At 45.5% G+C, this 21266-nt stretch overlaps 1 protein-coding gene across 2 annotated transcripts in view; it reads right to left on the bottom strand.

Moving 5' to 3' along the window:
• UST (uronyl 2-sulfotransferase) overlaps positions 1-21266 on the bottom strand; it is a 301044-nt gene that overhangs the window by 105741 nt on the left and 174037 nt on the right. For both annotated transcript variants that reach the window (XM_060283633.2, XM_030853209.3), the window contains exons 4-5: positions 20509-20588; positions 9988-10141 (exon numbers count right to left, since the gene is read on the bottom strand). In XM_060283633.2, coding sequence (XP_060139616.1) covers positions 9988-10141; positions 20509-20588 — 234 coding nt within the window. The remainder of the gene's footprint in view (positions 1-9987; positions 10142-20508; positions 20589-21266) is intronic.

The raw sequence follows: 21266 nt of genomic DNA, 5'->3' as shown, positions 1-21266 counted from the left end.
GCCAACTACCCCATTCTATGCCTGGACAGTGGCACATCTCTCTGTGTTATAAAATGTGATGCAGTTACTATTTCACATGAATCTGTGTGGTTTGGGGATTAATACCTGTTTCCCTCTCAGGACTCTGAGCTCTGTGAGGACAGACACGGGGTCTAATTTTGCTCAGCGTTTTATTTCCAGTTATTATTGTGCTTGTCACACAGAATACTAAATCAATATTTATTGAATGAATAAATGAATGATGAATGAGTAGATGGATGGATGAATAAGTCACCCATAGGAGTAAAAATAAAATGTATGACTGGCCCCTTGGTTTTGCAGACCAGAGACAGGAAAGCCATAGTTTGGTGCCACTGCATGGCAGCATGCCACAGTGGAAAGCCAGACGTGGGCTCCCCACCGGTGGCTGGGACAAGCCAAGTTTCTAAATGCCTGTCATGCTCACAACCCCTCCACAGGCCCCTCAGTCCCCGCAGTCCTAGGTGACACTGTGGTGGGCAGGATAATAGACCCCAAAGACGTCTACACCCTTAATCCCTGGGACCTGTGAATATGGGACCTTATACAGCAAACAGGATTCTGCAGATGTGATTAACGTTACAGTCCTTGAGATGGGGAGATGATTCTAGACTATCTGGGTGGGCCCAGTCAGTTCACAGAAATCTTTAAAAGTGGAGAACCCTTCTCAGCTGGTTAGAGAAATGAGATGGAAGAAGCGAGGAGGAGAGGACTTCCCTGGTGGCGCAGTGGTTAAGAATCCGCCTGCCAACGCAGGGGACACGGGTTTGAGCCCTGGTCCGGGAAGATCCCACGTGCCGCGGAGCAACTAAGCCCGTGCGCCACAACAACTGAGCCTGTGCTCTACAGCCCGTGAGCCACAGCTACTGAGCCCGCGAGCCACAACTACTGAAGCCCGTGTGCCTAGAGCCCGTGCTCCTCAACTGCATTGAGAAGTTCACGCGCTGCAATGAAGAGTAGCCCCCACTCACCGCAACTAGAGAAAGCCCACGTGCAGCAACGAAGACCCAACACAGCCAAAAATAAATAAATTAATTAATTAAATTTAAATAAAAAAAGAAGAAGAAGGGGGAGAAATGTCAAGCTTGGGAGGTACTCAACCCACCACCAGTTACTTGGAAGCTGGGAGGGAGCGAGCCACGGTTTAAGGAGCGTAGATGCCTCTAGAGAATGAGAACAGTACACATCTGACCACCAGCAAGAAAATGGGATCTCAGTCTACAACCACAGGACATGGAGGCTCAACCACCCAAATGAACAGGGAAATGGGTCTTCCCCTCAAGCCTTCAAAAAGGAATCAGTTTTGGAGACTTCCCTGGTGGTCCAGGGGTTAAGAATCCCCCTTCCAATGCAGGGGGTGCAGGTTTGATCCCTGGTCGGGGAGCTAAGATTCCACTATGCCTCGCGGCCAAAAACCCAAAACAAAAAAAACAGAAGCAGTATTGTAACAAATTCAATAAAGACTTAAAAAAATGGTCCACATAAAAAAAAAAAATCTTAAAAAAAAAAATCAGCTTTGCCAACACCTTGAGTCTAGCCCAGTGGGACTGGTGTCAGACTGCTGACCTATAGAACTGGAAGATTAGAAATGTCGGTAGTTTAACCCACTAAGTGTGTGGTAAATTGCTACAGCAGTAATGGGAAATTAACACAAACACTATACCTGGAGTTGACTCCATCCTGTCCCATCTGTCTGACCACGCCCTTGAACACAGCACGGATGAGACTTGTCCCAGGGGCAGCCAAACATGACCTATGGCTGGTCAGAGTGACCAAGTGGATGAACAAGTCACTCTTAGAAGCCTGAATGTGAGCTACAGAGGAACACCAGGAAGCATCCGTCGTGGGAGCAGAGAGGAGAGCACAGCAAGCGGCTGAAGTGTGTCAATAACCAGGGAACAGGGAGAAGGGAACCCCTGGGCTGACCGGGTGCCCACATAACCCGGCCGCTGGACCCGGCTCCCGTTCTGAACCACTTCTAGTTTTCCCGCAGGGAGGCTGAGCTGCGCTCTGCTCTTTGCTCTTCCCACGTGGCCTGGCTCTGCGTGGCATCTCCTGGTCTTTGCTGGAAGTTGTGGCCCTTCTGTCCTCATTACCGGATACATCCTAATGATAACTCTTACTTTTCTCTTCCCCTGAGGCAACCTGAGTGGACCCGAACTCCTTGTAACTAATGCAGCCTAACACAATTCCTCATGTTCAAGGTTTGGTCTTATCCACTTAGCCTCTCGGAGTTGCCTTCCTAGTCTACACAGTAAGTCCCCTACATACGAACCTTCAAGTTGTGAACTCAAAGATGCGAACGTGAGTTCACATGTCCAATCGGGTAAGTTAGTTCATGTGTCTGGTGTATATTGTCATGTGTGTGCATCCTCTACAAGTGGTTGTGCTTTTCTGTACTTCACTGTACAGTACTGTATAGAATACAGTGGTACAGGATCTTTATTTCAAGCCCAGGATGTCTGGAAGTAAGCGTAAAAGCAGTGGTGATGCAGCTGCTACTACTGTGCTTTTCAAGGTCCTGTACTGTAAGATTAAAAACGTTTTCTTTATATTCTGTGTTTGTTTTTTACGTATTATTTGTGTGAAAAGTATTATAAACCTATTACAGTACAGTACTATTGATATACATACTGACTGTGTTAGTTGGGTACCTAGGCTAAATTTGTTGGACTTACAAACAAATTGGGCTATGAATGTGCTCTTGGGATGGAACTCGTTCGTATGTAGGGGTCTTACTGTAAAAAGGGGTTGAAGGGGATGCCCTGGGGATGAATGCGCTAATATGGGGACAGCCCGCTGACTGCATCAAGCCACACACTTGGCTGTGTGTGTGGTTATCCGGTGACATCTCAGGTGGTGGCTGGTGGCGTTCTGTTCTCCCCTCGCAAAGGCTCCAAGCTCACGGCTCTCTCATGACCCCTCCTTTCCCCCAAAATCCCTTTGTTGTTTTCTTCTCGCCTCGTGCCTCTCCTCCTTCTATGCCCATCAACTTCTCTGTCCCAAGCTCCCAGGGATACTCACTATATTGCTAAACTGCAGAACTGGTCTTTGGTTCTAAAAACACCTGCGACCCCTGCTTTCGACATACTTCAGGACAAATGGATGTCAAAGACATCTCTCTCCGGGGGGGCTCCTTTGTCCTCTGCGCGGCTCACAGCATGTCAGAGCCTGCCAGCCCGCGCACCTCTCCTCCCCACCCCTCGGGGGTCAGAACGTGCTGCTTCGGTGACTTTACAACCGCGTGCCTACACCAGCTTAAGTTTCCAAGTAAATAAACACGGGAGAAATGGGTGCCAGCAGGCTAGGATCAAAACGTGTCTCCAGCTGTTGGGAACAAAGAGAAGCTGTTTCCTTAGAAACGGATTCCCAGGAGAAGGGGTCTAGTGGGGCTATCTGAGATCTCAGCAGAAGCCACATGGACCTGACGGTTCAGGACACGGCCCAGAGTGGCCTGAGCCACAAGAGAACAGCAGCCCCTGCTGGCTCCCCAGAGGAGACAAGCTCCCTGGATCTACAGAAAAAAATGGTCTCTTGGAGCCACTGATAGAGACAGGGGTGTGAAAGCATCAATGCTGAAACGTGTTTTGTAAAGTTTTAGCTTTCAAAGCACCTCTGTATAGAATGTTCAATTGATTTTCTCAAGAAGCCTGTGATACAGGCAAGGTAATATGTTCCCATTGTACAGATGAGAAGAGTAAGGTTCGCAAAGGCTAAATCACTGGCTGAGTCACCCAGCTAGGGCAGCCGAGAGCGCAACCTAAGTACACCGTGTCCTGGGCCGTTAGCTCAGCCTGCAATCATAAGCCAAATTTGAACTAGTTGGAGACAAAGAACTTTCTTACCTTCAAAGATTTGGAAAACAGAGATGTTTACTGAAATACGTAGAAAGCAGATGATCCAAATCCCTTATTCGTTTTCTTCCTTTAAGAAAAATGATGCTCTAGGGATGAAGGCACAGCCTGAGGTTTCATTCCCAGGATGGCCTCAGCCAGTCAGGACTGAGTGGAAATTTCCAGAAACGAGTATCTCATACATACACTTCCAAAGCTAAAGGATGCTCAGACTCCAAAGCTTTCAAGCAGATTAAAATGCATAGCTTTCTGAAAATCTTTGCTGACGCTGGCCAGTGTTCAGGCTTCTCCAGAATCCAAATGGGCCAACATGATTTACTGAATTCTTTATGAATTAAGAAGCTGTAAATTACCATCTTTTTTTTTCAAACATGCATTACTTTCCACGCTTTATAGCCAAGATGAATAAACAGTATCACAGAGGCAGTTTTCTCCCTGGGAAAATGCCCTCCTCTCTCTTCCTGCTCTGCAAATGGAGGGTCACCTAGTGAAGGATGGTCTGGTGAAGTTGCAGTAAGGTTGGGTAAGGAGCCCAACTTGGTATTTTTTGGAGTCTGAAAGTGCTAAGTGCTGTCTCTGCAGGATATTTTACCATGAAACTTTCTCAGGCCAGGTTTTAGGCAAGCAACAAGCACAAATCACACACGTGTAACTGACAGAGTAGAAATGGCAGGTGACTGGAAACTCATGGACTGCAAAAGGGAGTGGCTTCGGCAGGAATGAGATTCTCCCCCCTTGCTTGTAAATCACAACAGTTGCTCTTCATGAGCAGACATTCATTCTCATTAACTGCATTCTGGGTGCTAGGTATTTCCCTGCCCTGGAAATAACGCAGCCTGAACTCCAGCTGGAGAAGAGTCGCAAGTGCTGGAACGTGTCAGAGTGTGCCTGGGCTCAGATCTACCCCACCTCCTGAGTCGAAAACCGAAAAAGGACGCAGCTACATCTGCACTCTGGCTCTGGACAAAGAGAAATGAGCCTAAGAGAATTGCCTTTTCACAGCGTGGCTGCTATAAGTTGAATTTGTATCCGTTCTAGCAATAATTTATTGTAAAATTATTTCCTGATAAATACAAGTGAAGTTGGTTTGGGAAGAAACAGAAACTTTTAGAAAAATCTAATTGTTTCCAGAAAATATGGAAAACAGCTATAAGATGCTTGGGTGTTTGAAAAAAATTGTTATAACAGCTATGTCTTTGTAAAGATGTGTCAGACAAAATGATTTTGCTCAAAAAGCATGGAACTCGGCCCAGTCCTCCTCTCCCTTTACCATTCAGGATGTCAAACATAAGGTCCAAGTGATCCAGCAACACAGCGGTGGAGTCAGGACAGCCTCTACGCCTGGCAGGACCCCTAACCCATCACTAGACCCAGGCCCTGTTCCTACATCTGTGAAATGAGAGGTTCCTCATGACCGACCTCCAGGGACCCTGCAAATCCTACGATCCCTGCGCCCTTTTCCATTTTCTTCCCAACCACCCAGCATCAGAGATGATAATATTTCAGCCCCAGAGGCCCCGGCCCTCTCTCAGCTGTATGCTAAGCAGCTCTGCAAGGCTCACGGCCAGGAGCAGAGCTGCCTGATTTTTGGCAACTGGATAAAGCAAGTGGCTTTGGAGCGCTGAGATCTGGAATCATGTGGGGACATCAGTGGACCCGTTTCGGGCGCCCCCCCCCCACCCCGTGACTCTGTGTGTGTAGCGAGCAGGGAGAGGCCTCGCCGCGAGGTCCCCCGAGGGGATGGCCTGCCCTGCTTGCCCCCTCTGGTGCAGGGTCACCCTGCGTGCATCCCCTTTTGGGCCCTCACGCCCAGGCGGGGCCTCACTGAGGGGACCAGGTCTCCTCACAGCTGCCCTGCACCCCAGCGAGACACAAACAACACCCTCTTTTGAGTGAAACAACTGACCACCCAGGCTTGCCAAAATGAGGACAGGCTCTGAAAGGGGGCAGTTTTATTTCAAGGGTCTGATGGGACCAAGGAGATGGAATGAAAAGTTTCAGCTATTAAAAAAAAAGGCTGTAGACTGTCTTCTTCCAAATAAACAAACCATCCTTTGAACAAGAAAACAGCCCTGCTAACGGGGTCAGGCTGGAGCTGGATCATAAAGGAGTCACGTGTCCCTGGGGCCCCTCTCCACTCCTGCTCCCCTGATTTCTCCCTCTGCTGCTTTTGGGAGCCCAGTGCTCTCCTGCTGGGGTCTTGCCAAGGAATGAGCTGAGCTCATCTGACACCGGCCCTTCCCAGGACACAGTGCTTTACATTTGGAACGGGGGCCCCTGCAAATCTCTAAGGGTAGAATTCCAGGCAGGGAAATTTCCCTGGAATCTCTCATATCACAGCATAAAGGCTCTTCAAAAATATAAGAGTTGCCTCCATTACCAACTTTCAACATTTTATGGGCTTTAAAAAAAAAGACTAAACCATGAGTTTTTTTCTCGCATGTTTACACAATTTCTCTCGCTAATGATTACAGCTTATTGTTTGTGTGAAGACTATGTTATGTGGAATGATTTACAGGATGACAGGGTAGAAAAACGTACAAGATTCCCCCAACTCCATATTAACTACATTATAACTGTATTCATATTTTTGTTGTTGTTTATTTTATTGATTAAGTAGTGTATTGAGGCTTCTACTAATTCAGCCCCTCTTCTGAGTACCAAGGACATAGATGGAACTCTGATCTTATCTTGTCCTCAAAGAGCTTATAGGCTGTTGGGAGGACAGAAGAGACGTGAAGACATTATATCACCCAGAGAAATGACATGGCCAGCCAGCGTAGAACCTGGTGGGAGCACTGAAGAAGAATATTGGGACATCCATGTACAGCTGTGTAGGTTGTGCACTGCACAACTTTGGGGTCTCCATCCCACAGACCCCATTTTCAATAGAACCCCTGGAAACTTTGAGTGTGAGGAGGCTTCTGAGACTTCAGAACAAGCACCCAGGTGTCAGATACAGGTCTAGAGCAGCAGGGAGGAGTCCTGACTCCCAGAAAGAAGGGGGAGAATTGCTGAGGATGTTTGAAGGCTCATGAGATGACACATCCCCTGCTGGGAGGAGGGCTCTGCTTTTTAGTGGAGATACGGGGGAAAGAATCACTGATTAAGGTGTGTACAATTTGCGGCAAGGGCTTAATTTCCAAAATACAAAAACACCTCATACAACTCAACAACAACAAAGCAAACAGCCCAATCAAAAAATGGGCAGAAGACCTAAGTAGACATTTCTCCAAAGAAGAAGTACAAATGGCCAATAGGTGCCTGAAAAGATGCTCAACATCGCTAATTATTAGGGAAATGCAAATCAAAACTACAACGAGGTACCACCTCACACCGGTTAGAATGGCCATCATTAAAAAGTCTACAAATAACAAATGCTGGAGACGATTTGGAGAAAAGGGAACTCTCCTACACTGTTGGTGGGAATATAAGTTGGTACAGCCACTATGGAAAACAGTATGGAGGTTCCTCAGAAAACTAAAAATAGAATTACCATATGATCCAGCAATCCCACTCCTGGGCATACATCCAGACAAAACTCTAATCCAAAAAGACACATGCACCCCTATGTTCATAGCAGCACTATTCACAATAGCCAAGACATGGAAACAACCCAAATGTCCATCAACAGATGAATGGATAAAGAAGTTGTGGTACATATATACAATGGAATACTACTCAGCCATAAAAAGGAATGTAATAATGTCATTTGCAGCAACATGGATGCAACTAGAGATTATCGTACTAAGTGAAGTAAGTCAGACAGAGAAAGACAAATACCATATGATATCACTTGTATGTGGAATCTAAAATATGACACAAATGAATGTATCTACGAAACAGACTCACGGACATAGAGAACAGACTGGTGGTTGCCAAGGGGGAGGGGTTTGGGGGATGGATGTAGTGGGGGATTGGGGTTAGCAGATGTAAGCTATTCTATACGAAATGAATAAACAACAAGGTCCTACCATATAACACAGAGAACTATATTCAGTATCCTATGATAAACCACGATGGAAAAGGATATAAAAAAAGAATGCATAAATATGTATAAATGAGTCACTTTGCTGTACAGCAGAAATTAACACAACGTTGTAAATCCACTATACTTCAATAAAAAAGGGTGTGAACGATTTGGGGTTACTCATGTTACTTCCCAACTCAAAGTTACTGCAGTGCCTCACAGGGCCTTATATGATCTGTGGTCTCCAAGACTTACCTGCCACTTCCCTCTCCCCACACCTCACTCTATACCAGCCACTCTGTTCTCCCTGCTGATTTCTGAATGAGCACACAAGTGCCCACTCCAGGCCTTTGGTCCAGCTGCCCCCTCCACCTGGAGCTGCATTCTCCCAACCGACCGAGTGACCAATTCCACTTCTCATTCTAATTGCTGCTTATATGCCAGATGCAATGCCTTCCCTGACCTGCTTATCAACATCGCATGGCAGCCTGTCCCTCATCTCTCCCGCTGCATGATGGATCCCTGGGACTGCCCATCCACTTTCCCGAATCACTTTTCACTTTCTGGTAGACTATGAATTTACTTACTACCTACATTAATATTTGAAGAGTGGGATTCATAAAACTTGTTTTCGTATCTTTGGTTTTTCAGCATCTTCTGCTACACTCGGTTCTAACTTCTGTAGTATCGGATTGAGCCAGGAACTTTGTAGTATATTTTGATTACATGGAAGATGCTATATGTTTTCAAAAAAACATATAATGCTAATCAGGTCCAATACAAACTAGAAAGACATTATTCCTCTAGTAAGTGGTTCTATACTCTGAATATGTACTTGCCATTGAATAAAAAAATACAGAGCCATATTCATAACATGTATTTTAAAGAAAAAGATCAGAGTTTTTGCCATCAAAAGTGAAAAAGAAAAAGAAATAAAAGTCACTTTAAAAATATACCATCAGAATATTTCATTGAAGCATTAGGTAGCTGAACAAATGCTAAATGGTGAGTGAAAAGCCTTGGTCGCTAGTGATGGCCCATCTATAACTAGTTGTGTAGCACTGGATACGATCCTTAACTTCTGTGCATCTCAGTTTTCTCAACTCTAATTGTGAATTTTAAGACATGAAAGTGACATTATCGAAAAATGTTCCATCCTCCAAACACATACGTTTATCATGCTTTTTAAAATCAAATGAGGAAACAGAAGTTCTGGCGTTGTGCTGGAACTGTGACTAACGATACTCTTCTTTAGCTCGAGGATGCTGCCGCGCACACACCAGCAGTGGGCATGGGCTCTGTGTTACATGCCAGCCGTGGAAGCAGATCTGCACAGAGCCCTCCATACATCCTTCTCTTTCTGCTGTGCCTGACAGCCCGGGACAGTCTGGGTGAACCTGACGGGCTCTCTCAGACACAGAGACCGGCATTTCAGCCTCTTTAACACTTTAGTGGCTGAGGCTCTAAGCCACTCTGCAAGTGTTTGTCAATCTAGGTCACAAACTAGTGGGAAACACATCGTTTATTCTGGTGCTGGCGGCCAGATGCAATACTTTCATCTGTTACCAACTCCAAGCTGTGGAAACAATTACTGGGATCAAAATGAACATCCCTATGAAGCTGAGGGTCCCCAAACAAGGTCCCGAAAAGCAAACTGATTTTGCCAAGATGCCGGATTCTGTTGTGCTCTGGTGGAAAGGACCTTGGACTTGGAGTCAGAGGACCTGGAAACAGTCAGTCATGGCTGTGCTCACATCCTTTTGGAATCTCAGGGTTCTCATCTGAAAATACCCCTCCCTCATGGGACTGTCACGGGAACTGAATGGCATGAAGTATGAGACAGTACTTTGTGACCTTTTAAGAGAAATCCCCAAACACACCAAAACGACAATAGTACTGGTCAGGATTCCCTGGGAAAGACTATTTCTTCTCTGGGGCCTAAAACCTAGCTCTAAAGACAAACTGAGGAAAACAAGATTAGAAAGTCATTTGAGAAAATGTTCGTTAAGATCTGGGTCATCTGGAAAATTAATTTTTCACTGGCAAAATCTTGCTCCCTGAGGACGTGCCCTCATCACATGGAGCTCGTGGACAGGACGGCCACGGGGAGGGGAGGGACCAGCTCTTCGATGTGACAGGACTTACCAGGTAGCGCTCTTCCTGCCTCATGCTGGGGGTACGGATCATGTGATTCTGTTCTCCTCTCCAGTCTCCAAATCGACGGAAAAAATAGTTAGATAAAAACCGGTTGACAGGGTCTCTAATGATGTTGATGTAGACAGGCTGGTCTCCTCCAAACCTATGACGCATACAAACATGGAGCTGGTTACAAGCCATCACTTCTGGAGGAAAATCAAGCCCACTTAGATACTGGCTCCCCTCTAGGTTAATACATCATCATCAGAAGACCCTGTCCGCTCAGGTGCCAGTGCACAAACTAATCAGCAAGCAGTGTTTCCTGATGGGCACCTAGTATCCTGCGGGAGGTGCCTGTCCAGGTACCTGCTGAGAGGCGGTGAGGGCTGTGCAAACTGCGGTATTTGTCAACGTGAAGGTATAGGTACGGTCTCCTTTTCTCAGGAGGCTGCAGGTTCCTGAGGGCAGGGCCACGCTGAACTGGGTGTTGTATTTCCACCGGCCCTCATGGAATGTTTTGACTGCCTGGTAAATTCCGAAAGCCTCGTTGGGTGAAATGGTACTTATTCTACATTCTAATTCAAACAGTCTCAGATAAGGGGCTCTGCAGGAAGTGGATAATAACAGCCAACATTTATGAAACGCTCCCTGTTCACCTTGCTGTAAATACTTTGTAACCGACTCACCGAACCCTCCCCACACCTCAGTGGAGTAGAAATCATAATTATCCCCATTTATACGGGGGAAACGGAGGCAGGGAGCTCGTAACTTGTGGCTGAGCCCGGATATGAACCCAGGCAGTCTGACTCCAGAATCTGTGCTCTGAACCATGGAAAGAAGATTCCAAAGCTGAGAAAAATAACAGTGTAACGGATAACATGAACACAACAAAAATCAATATAATTATCCTCAAATGATGGCAAGGAGTTTTAGATAAAAATAAAGCAAATATCTAAGTGTGCCATTTTAATTCCTTCCGCAAAGGGAGTAGACAAATGCACTGAATTGTGGCCCAAGAGCGAGGCCTTCACCAGGCAAAAGGATTAGGTTGGTTGAATTGGTCTTACGGATTCCTCCCCTTTCTCTTTGAACTGCCTGAAAGCAGTGACCCTGAAGGGCCTGGGAGAACTCTCCAGGCTCTGGGTCTTGCTCTGGGGACCTCCTGAGGGATCTACAGGCTTCTCTCACCCCGTGACCTTCCGATGAGGATGCCTAGACAGTCTGTCAGGGGTCAGAAAGAGCTCAGAGAAAACAAACTGACACGATCCTGCTGCCACCTCTCCAGCTGGCAGACTGTTCACCTTTGAAGACCCAGCCCAGAATCACCGTCACATCCTTCCGCAGTTGACTCCCATCCTCGTGTCGATCCCTCCCTCCTCTGGCTCAAATGCTCTCTCCACTCTGTGTGTACATGTCTGCCTCTCCCATTAGACTATGGGCCTCCAGAAGCCAGGAACAATGTCCTTTAGACAGTGTGTGGCACACAGTAGGTGCTCAACCAATGAAGGCATGGTCTTAGAAGACACCATGAGTGGATGTTTCTGAGTTTGCAAGTTTCCACCACTATCACAGGGCTCTGTGGTAAAGGAAAGTAGACATAACGAGCCACCAATCGTTTTTTGTGTATTGATACACAGAAGGCTTTCCCCAGGTTTTTTGGGTTTTTTGAATGTGGACAATTTTTTAAGTCTTTATTGGATTTGTTACAATATTGCTTCTGTTTTACGTTTTGGGTTTCTGGCCACGAGGCACGTGGGATCTTAGCTCCCCAACCAGGGATTAAACCCACACCCCCTGCATCGGAAGGCGAAGTCTTAACCACTGGACTGCCAGGGAAGTCCCTCCAGGTCTTTGCATTTTAAAAGAGAATCTTCAGAGAGAAGACTCCAAAGGCACAAGGAGGGATGACTCTCCAGTGGTGTGATTTCAGGCGCCAGGATGCGTGAGTGCGATTCTGGACTCCTCGAATACACCACATCGGAAAACACACCACTCAGGAGCAGGGTTAGCCATGCCAACACGACTCTTTGTCAGATCCCAGATGTACACAAGGTGACGTTCACGCAGCTGGGCGAACAACTAACTAGTTCCAGAAATCAGCTGTGCCAACCACGGCTAACCACCATATCCTGGATGTATCCTCCTCTTTTTAATTAAATTGGGTTTCATATCTATGATAAATAGCAACTAAAGTAACAGGGTTAGGGATTAGAAAGACAAAGCCTGCATACCAGACGAGAATGCAATTCAACCCTCAAATGGCAACATGCTATTAAAAACCTCAACTGTGCTTCCATGGTCATGTGAAGAATGACTATTACCGCCAATTAGCAGAACCGCCTGGTGCGGTGAGTCCATGCACGGCTGCCCACTACGAGATGGTTTTCTCAGCCTGGTCACAGCCACCTTCCACTGAAGGCTGTAGGTGAGAAGAATGACAAGGCTTGTCGAGCCGGGGCGACCTGCTCCTGCGTGCACATTGTGACCCAATGCAAGATTTCCAGAAGAAGTTTTAGACAATATAGGAATTTATTGTCAAATAGTATCAGATACTGCAATAGCCTCTCTAGAAATTTCTAACTGTGAGAGAGGTATCTGATACACAACTTTCCTCTTCCAGAAAATGACAGTAATAATGGTTTCAGACCACCAACCCTCATCCTTTTTCTAGGACACACAGCTCCTTCCCAAACTGGCAAAACCTGGGGTGACATGTCAGTTACACAAAAGGGGCCAAACACCACCCATGTGTCCCTGGGCTTGAGAAGGGAAAAATGTCCCACTCTCATCCCATACTCTCTCAGGAACAGTTTGTCTTCTCTCAGTAATTTTAAAATTCTGGTCAGAAGTCCAGCTCACCCTTGGAAGGTCTCTGGGTCACCTGAACTGACTGTTCCCCCCGCCCCTCCCCCGCCTTCCCAGGAAGCACAACGCTCTGCCTCATTTTTTTAAAACCCTTGAGAGGAGATTCCACAGCCTCCCTGTGAAGCCCATCAGTTGAGGCGTCCTTGTTACGCTCAACCAAAATTCCTAATCTTCCTTCTGTGCACGTTTCCTTTGGTTTGATCCACTCGACACAAAGGATCAGCTTCTCTTCAGATGCTTTTACAACTTTAAGCCTTCTCAGCTCCTTTAGGGTTCTCTTGCATGTGTTTCTTTTTCTTTTCTTTTTTTCTTTTTTTTTTTTTTTGCGGTACATGGGCCTCTCACTGTTGTGGCCTCTCCCGTTGCAGAGCACAGGCTCCGGACGCGCAGGCTCAGCGGCCATGGCTCACGGGACCAGCCGCTCCGCGGCATGTGGGATCTTCCCGGAGCGGGGCACGAACCCGTGTCCCCTGAATCGGCAGGCGGACTCCCAACCTCTGCGCCACCAGGGAAGGCCATGTGTTTCTTTTTGAAATCCCTTTAGCATTTGTCTTGAGATTCATTTCCCTTAATTTTATAATCTACAGCTCTAATTTCATCTTTATCAAGTTTTTTAAAAACCTGAGCCGACCACAGCTGATGAGAGGTTCTGTGCTTTGCATGTACTGGAGAGTAGGAGAGTCAGGTCATATTTTGTCTTTCGCTTAACAACACCCCCTCTTCGCCCTTGGTCACCACAATAACCACAGCATATTTCGAGCTCTTTCCAGGCATCCTAAAATAGCAGATATTTCCAATTTCACTGATATCTGTTCATAGGTCATATTTACCAACTCTTTAATTACCCCTGTGGGTCTCCTTCTGACCGGCTGCAAATTTACCGTATTCTGTTTTTGGCTTTTTGATGAGAAGATGAAGGTCCAAAGCAGGACATAATTCTCTAGAAATAATAACCGCATGGTTCTCACTTCTCCCATGCATTCCTGAATATCTCATTCTGAGGATTTTCTTCACCATTCGCCCCACACAGCTACCTCCATGGATCAACCCTTCAATCAACACTAGTCACCTCCCAGTAGCTACACAAAGCCCTTGGGAGAGAATTTTAGGTACACTTTCATCAGATTGCAGATGATATTCTTCCTGGGCCGTTACTGCATGTATTAAATAACAAGACTTAAGGCCAAAACTATACGCATGACTCCTCTGCAAGGCAGAAAACCATTCAAAAGTGACTGTCCCCAAATGCCTTATGTCAAATATAGCAGATTGCACTGCAGGCCATCAGACTTGAAGGAAATGTTTCAAATTTTATATTTAAGGGGGGTGGGGGGGAAATGGGCAAGTAAAGACTGAAAAAGTTTAGTAGCAGTATCAGTAAATCATGTTTACACATGAGATTTATAGGCATGGGAGGGAATAAAGTTCTGTTATATTTCCTTGCTTGAGTTTCATACCAGATGCATTGGTCCGCAAAGGATTTGTATCACGGGAGATGGGACAACATTCTGCTCTGAACTAAAAGTAATTCTTTAGAGACATAACCTGCTTACCAATACCTGTCTTTGATTCATATTTTACTTTCAATAAAGCATGAAAGTGAAAAAAAATTATTCTAGAGAGTTAAGACTATTTTGTCCTCCTACTACAGTAGAGTTTTCTATGAGTGCAAACAGCTTTTGAAAGTATACATATATATAATCTTTACTTGTGCTAAAATACACATAACATAAAATTTACCCTTTCTGCCAGTTTTAAGGGTCCAGTTCAGTGGCATCAAGTACATTCACGCTGCTGTGCCACCATCACCATCATCCAACTCCAGAATCTTCTCATCATCCCCAGCTGAAATTCTGTGCCCAGTAAACAGTAAGTCCCGTTCCCCTCCTTCCTCCTTACCCCTGGCAATTTCCATTCTACTGAAAGTATATCTGTATCTTTCACGTCTGGCCTAAAAGTAGAGGTTATTCCTGCGCTGTCACCCACATCAAAAAAGGAAGAGTGTCCCAAGGCTAGTGGCCCATGCTTTGATCCCTGGCAGTGAGGAAGGAGACATTTTGAAGTGAGAGAAAGGCCACCGTGGAAAAGGATATAGTTGTTTGGGGGGCAGCATGAGGGGCTGCCTGTGGGCGGAAGAGGGGCAAGATGGTTAATTAATGGTCATTTGCTGCAACGGGGTGGAAGGGCCACCCTCCATCCTCACCACCTCATTCAGTGGACACTTTCATCCTTGGTACCCAGGACAGAGCCTCCCATCACCTAACGCAAGCAGAGGCTGAGCTACTCTCTGCTCCCTGGGTGTCCTGAGGGAAGAGAGGTGGGGGCTTCTGCTGAGTGAGGGTGGGGCAGCTGGGACACTGGAGTTAAGGTTCCTGCTGGGAGAGGAAGATGACTTGATGGAAGCCAATAGACAACAAGGAGGAAGCCCTTCGTGGTGTGCAGGGAGGTGGGCTCAGGGCAAGCCCAGATCACACCACGCCCTGACGGGCCAGCCACGAGTGGGGGCTCACGGGGCAGCAGAGTCCACCTGCTGTGGAGGGAAAAGAGAAAAGGGAGGCGGAGAGCGCCATTTCCGGAAGATAAGTCCAGCCATGTCTTCACAGGATAAACTGAGAGAAGACTCTCATTCTGAAAATCAAACTTCTGGGCTCTAAGCAGGTAAAGATAGCATTCACTAAGCGCTAATATCAGTTTTATTTTGACGCTCTCTTCAGAGCTTGAGGTGTCTGTCACTATTACAAAAGATTTGCAGGGCACAATTAAAATGGATGACTTTGCTAATGAGAATGAAAACAAAGTCAACATTTAGAAATAAGATGTGGAAACCCGTTTGAATTATGGAATTAGCGAGATCGGATTTGTTTTGTTAAATGATGCCATCAGAGGGCAGACTTTGTTCACATCAGTAACTAAGACCTCCCTTCAAGGGAAGAAAGAAAGTGTCCAAAACTCACATCGTGTCCTTGCACATCACACCCTACTTACTTCCGCAGCGATTGATTGATTTTTAAATGTTTTGCTTTTGCAAGTTAGTTTTGGCATTGGAGCCACCATCAGAGACAAATAAGGAAAGAGAAATGGACACAAAGAAGGGTAAGGGGGTCATGGGTGAGAAAGGAAGAGACACGGAAAAAGGTTAAGAGTAGTGGTAGTTTGAGATCAGTTAGTGTATTGATATCTCATAATTTGCTTGGGCTATTTTCATAGCATGGCGCTCTGACACAAACCTTCACAGTGTTTTCCCTGCAAGACCCAAGTTGGGGGTCGAGGGGAAATGTAGATTGGAAAAAAATTACTTCCCCCCCACTGCCAAAAAATAATCTTAGAAAACAAAACAGGGCAGGAGGGGGGGAAGACAAATTGAATTGTCTGTCACAGTCTTGATGATCTAAGACATACTTAAAGAGGTGATGTTGGGAAGCGGAACTTCTTCAAAAATTCTAATTCTTTAGGTGACTTCAACAACTGGGAACAGACACACGAAACCAGAGTACAAAAATATTAAACATCCTACTTAAACATCACAACAAAGAGTAGCATCTTTTAGGCCGAGGTAATTTTGACTCACTTCTCCAGGTAGACCAGGTGAAAAACACCTGTCTGGCCTGAACTTTCAGGTAGCTCAAAAACCAAAGAGCAGTGGAAAACCTCACGAACCCAAATTGATCTGAGGTTTCTGCTGACCTCCTAGTGTTTATCTCCTCTGGCAGGGAGCCTTCCCCGAGGCAACTACAAAAGCACTCTTTTGGTCTGATAGTATTGCTTTCTATGGTTGAATTAATAAAAATGGTTATGGAGAAAGTGTTCCTTCTAGGTCTAAAAAAAAAAAGAGAAAAAATGGGACAGGACAAGATGCCTAGGTTATGAATAAATGAAACTTATTGAATCACCAAAAACTCACAGGAAAGAATTTTACATCACTCAGAGTATCTAAATTCCAGACAAGAATGCCATACTTAATGGAGAAAAAACATAAGGGGTGATTCATTTTGGTATAATGCCGTACACTTCAAGAGTTCAGAACATAAATGTACAAAAGAAGGTGTTGGGAAGGTTAGACTTTCATTCTTACATGCCGCTTCCCAGCAAGTGTTTTGCTGCATGTCAAGAATGTAAGGAAACTTAGACATAAAGCATCAATACAGAATATCAGGTTGCAGCGTCAATTCTTCTCTTAATAACCTCATTATCTTGAAACAATGCGTGTCAGCAAAGATCAGGGCAGGTGTCTTAAGAGCAGCTTAATTATCTCTATACCTTATAATTCAAAATACAGACCTCAGTTTTAAAAGTATGTGAAATCCCTCTAAACAAGTCCCAACATAGTTGTTTTTCTCTATTAATTGTGTATTTGGGGGCTTTCCTTGTATGCCCACAGTTTGCCATTTGTACCCAAGAAATTTTCCTTAAATAAAGCTATTCCCTTGAAAAAGAAAAGCTGATGGCTTAAATTCCCATGTTCAATGAGTGTAATATTCTTGTAATGTATTAAAATTCAATGTGTCATTCTGTTTATGCTTATGGAGGTCTCGTAGCTGAGGCCCCGGGCCTTGTGCATGTGGGATGGGAAGAGAAAATGAGATTGAACCCATAGTCAGCGTGAGTTTTTTCGAGCTCAACAGGCCAGTCTCTACTTTTTCCTGCTTGAAACTCTTCACTACTGTTCCATTCCTGCTGTGCTCCCATTTCCGGGATTCCTTTCCATCCTTCTCTTTGTTCAGTTTTTGCTCAGGCTGGCTCCTGGGCCGCCAGTGCCCTTCCCCTGCGTTTGTCTAAAGCTGGACCATCCCTCACAGCCCAGCAGCAATGGCTCCTGCTCTAGCAGGGAGGGTCCTGCCCTCCCACTTCCCCTAGGGGACACCCACTGAGTCTTTCTCCTAAAGCTCATCATGTTTCGTTGTTGCTTCTTCCTTAATGGACGAAGAACTTACAGTTCCCTGAAGGCATGGACAGCATTTCTTGTTCACTGCAGAAGCCCCAGTCCTAGCGCAGGGTCCAGAGATAGAGGGTCGTCAATATGTATGTATTTAATTGAACAAAGTGGAATCGAGGGAGGAGAAACCAGAGAGAGCGGGGCCCTGTCCTCAAGGCGTTACATTAGAGACACTGCCAGGCTGCACTGGGACAGGAGCCAAACTTGGGGCTCAGGCTGAGGCTTCTACAGAAATGCCTTTTAAATGCCACTTGGAATACACATAATATCCTTCTCTCCAAGAACTTGGAAGGCTTTCCTTCACGTGTTCAGAGCATCCCTACAAACCAGGGGTGGGCAGGAACTGTCCCTGTCCCTATTTTATAGATGGGAAAACGGAGACCCTCTGCCCTCAAAAGGTTAAACTGTTCGCCGAGCCTATGGTCAGCAGGAAGGTCTGACACCCAGAGGTCCTGACAGCCAGGCTGACACTGCTTCCTGAAATGCGGTGTCTTCTAAAAGGTCTTTACCATTTTTTTTTTCTTTCAGAACTAAATCAATCAAGATTAAACCCTTGGTAGTGTAGGCCATGATAAAATACGGTCACCAGGCTGTGCCCAGCTCTGCTGATCCAGTTAAGATATTGGTGTTGGCTTGTCGTTAGAGTGCTATACCATCCTGATTAAAATTAGTTGTGTTGCAGTTTGTTTGGGTTGTAAAGATTTGCCCTTGAAGCAAGAGGAGTAAATGAGTGAGGTTTGACAAACTTATGGTTCCCAGGGAGTAAGGGGCAGGGGGAGGATAAATTGGGAAACTGAGATTGACATATACACACTACTTATATTAAACAGATAACTAATAAGGACCTACTGTATAGCATGGGGAACTCAACTCAATACTCTGTAATGAGCTATATGGGAAAAGAAACTAAAAAAGAGTGGATATATGTATATGTATAACTGATTCACTTTGCTGTACACCTGAAACTAACACAACATTGTAAATCAACTATACTCCAATAAAAAGTTTTAAAAAAAGAAGAAGAAATGAATGAGTTTTGAGGATGTCAGGGGTGACGCAGAAAGGAAGGACGGAAGGAAGCGCATGAGCGAAGCAAGGGGTCAGAGGGTCCGTGCTCTGCCGTCTACAAGTCATAAAACACAAGGCCCGGGCTTCCCTGGTGGCGCAGTGGTTGAGAGTCTGCCTGCCGATGCAGGGGACACGGGTTCGTGTCCCGGTCTGGGAAGATCCCACATGCCGCGGAGCGGCTAGGCCCGTGAGCCATGGCCGCTGAGCCTGCGCGTCCGGAGCCTGGGCTCCGCAACGGGAGAGGCCACAACTGTGAGAGGCCCGCGTACCGCAAAAAAAAAAAACAAAAACCACAAGGCCCCAAATAGCTACCCAGTCCTCGTTATCTAATTATGTCTAATTATATGTTCTTGGCCCACCGGAAGTGAGAGGCAAGGCACGTACCCCAAACAGTCCAGTGACAAGCCACTTTAGAAATGTGGTTGGAGACCCACGCAGCTCCCCTGGGCCACTGAGGGTAATCTGCAGGTGTCCTCCTCACCTGTTCACCACCCCGAGGGGACCCTGTGTATCAGACAGGCTGGGGAAACTTCAGAGGAAACTTGCTTTCAAAGATAAGGCAGCAACTCCCTTTGCTGCTTAATAACTTGCTTCGCTGAATCTCATTCTCTCTGCACTTCATTTGCACAGGGCCTGCTGCACAGCAGGAAAGTGCTTTGAAGGCTAAAACCTTCTCCCAGCCCGGCAGACTGTTAGGCATCCTGGGGCTGGGCAGCCAAAGTGCCTGCCCAGTGCAAACTCAGGCCTCCCTGGTGGCCCGGCCCGCGGGGCCATTAAGTCAGCACAGCTAGCAGGACTCTCCTGTGGGCCTATGAGGTCCCGTTATCCCCGTGGGAAAAGCAGTGAGGGAAGTGCTGGTCAGATGACTGATGAGGGAGGCCCAGGGTCCCGGGCTGGTCAGCAGATCTGCCCCTGGACCCAGTGCTCTGTCAGCCCAAACCAACTGTGAGCTCAGACAGGCCAGCCTTCGAGGAGGAATCTGAGAACTCCTAGCACTGTGACAAGGCCACCTGTGCTAATGGATTCCAGGGGAAGAGAGGAACTTGCCCAGAACTTGCAGTTAGCAACCTGACAGGTCAAGGGTCTAAACACATAAATTTGAAGATTTGCATTATTATCAAAAGGTCCCTGCAGCTGAAGAAAAAAGCAGGTTTCTAGAATACCCACCAGCATCAAACACAGAAGGCTTAGAGTAATCAATTGGAGTATTAAAAAGGTAGAGAGGCTGGTCCTAACGTTTTGGACCCTATAAAATACACATAATTCCACCACTAAGCTAGTGCCAGAGTCCCGTGAGAGTTCAAACTGTATAAAAATGTGCAATGAAATGTGTCTGCTAAAATATCCATCTCTTGCCTATTTCGTTTCAATACAAAACCTAATTTTTTTTTTTAGAGAGAACTATCATGTCAAATGGCTTCTCATTAAAAATAATTTCAAGTTTCCACAAGATTTAAGATCAGTATTCTAGAAAGAAATGAACTTCTGTCCAAATATTTCAAATTTTGATCCCTCTACAGCAAAAATAAATGGATTAAAAATGCCTTTTGAAGGGCAATTACACTACCTTGGAAATGAAGGTAGATTTTAAAGTAATTGTTTGTTAGAAGGAGAGTACGTACTGAAAAGAAACGAAAGAACCATTAAACTGGAAAATATCTTACCTTGAGAAGTTGAGGAAATGAACATGTCGAGTGAATAAATAGGGCTGTTCGGCAGTACTTATATTTTTAATCAGTTCCATCTATTAAAAAAAGTACAAAATTAGCATATATAGGATCTAATTTACCAAGCTATATTAAGCTAAAGGTTATCTCCCCTACTCTTTTGATCCTCATTACCTCTTGGACCAGGGCCAAACAGCTGTGTTTTGTGCAACATTTATGAACTTTACATAAGGCTTCTTACTAAATAAAACACAGCTATCCCAATGTATAGTCCTGTATTTAATTTAGCTGATTGCCACCATGAACACAAAGTTACAGGTTAAATAATTTTAGCTGGAGAAGTCAGCCTGTTGCTGTACATGCAAATAAGAAAATGCCTTTAATCCCCTCCTTTAAAGGCAAACCAAGACAGGTTATTATTTTACATTTCTATAATGATCTTACTGGGAAATACAGAAGTATGTGAAACTAGTTCTGCAGAATTGAAAAGTGGGAATAAAATGAGGCAATATTTCATTATTTTTCTCTTTGATTATAAAATTTACAAAGCAAGTATTTCATAGGAAACACACAATCCCCCCACCCCCGGGCCCGCCCCAAACACACACACACAGTCTCGGTTTTTTGGTGGGTGGTCATCTGAATTATTTATTTGCAGTTATCAGCAAGGCAAAAAGTAGTTTTAATTTGTATAAACTAACAGTTACGGTCTTCTGGAACATGTCATGATACAGAAAATGTTTAGTAAAATCTGT

Source organism: Globicephala melas, chromosome 14 (assembly GCF_963455315.2).
Source record: "Globicephala melas chromosome 14, mGloMel1.2, whole genome shotgun sequence".
Classification (NCBI taxonomy): Eukaryota; Metazoa; Chordata; class Mammalia; order Artiodactyla; family Delphinidae; genus Globicephala; species Globicephala melas.
The sequence above is the reverse complement of the archived record's forward strand: the minus strand, read 5'-3'. Positions and strand labels throughout refer to the sequence as shown.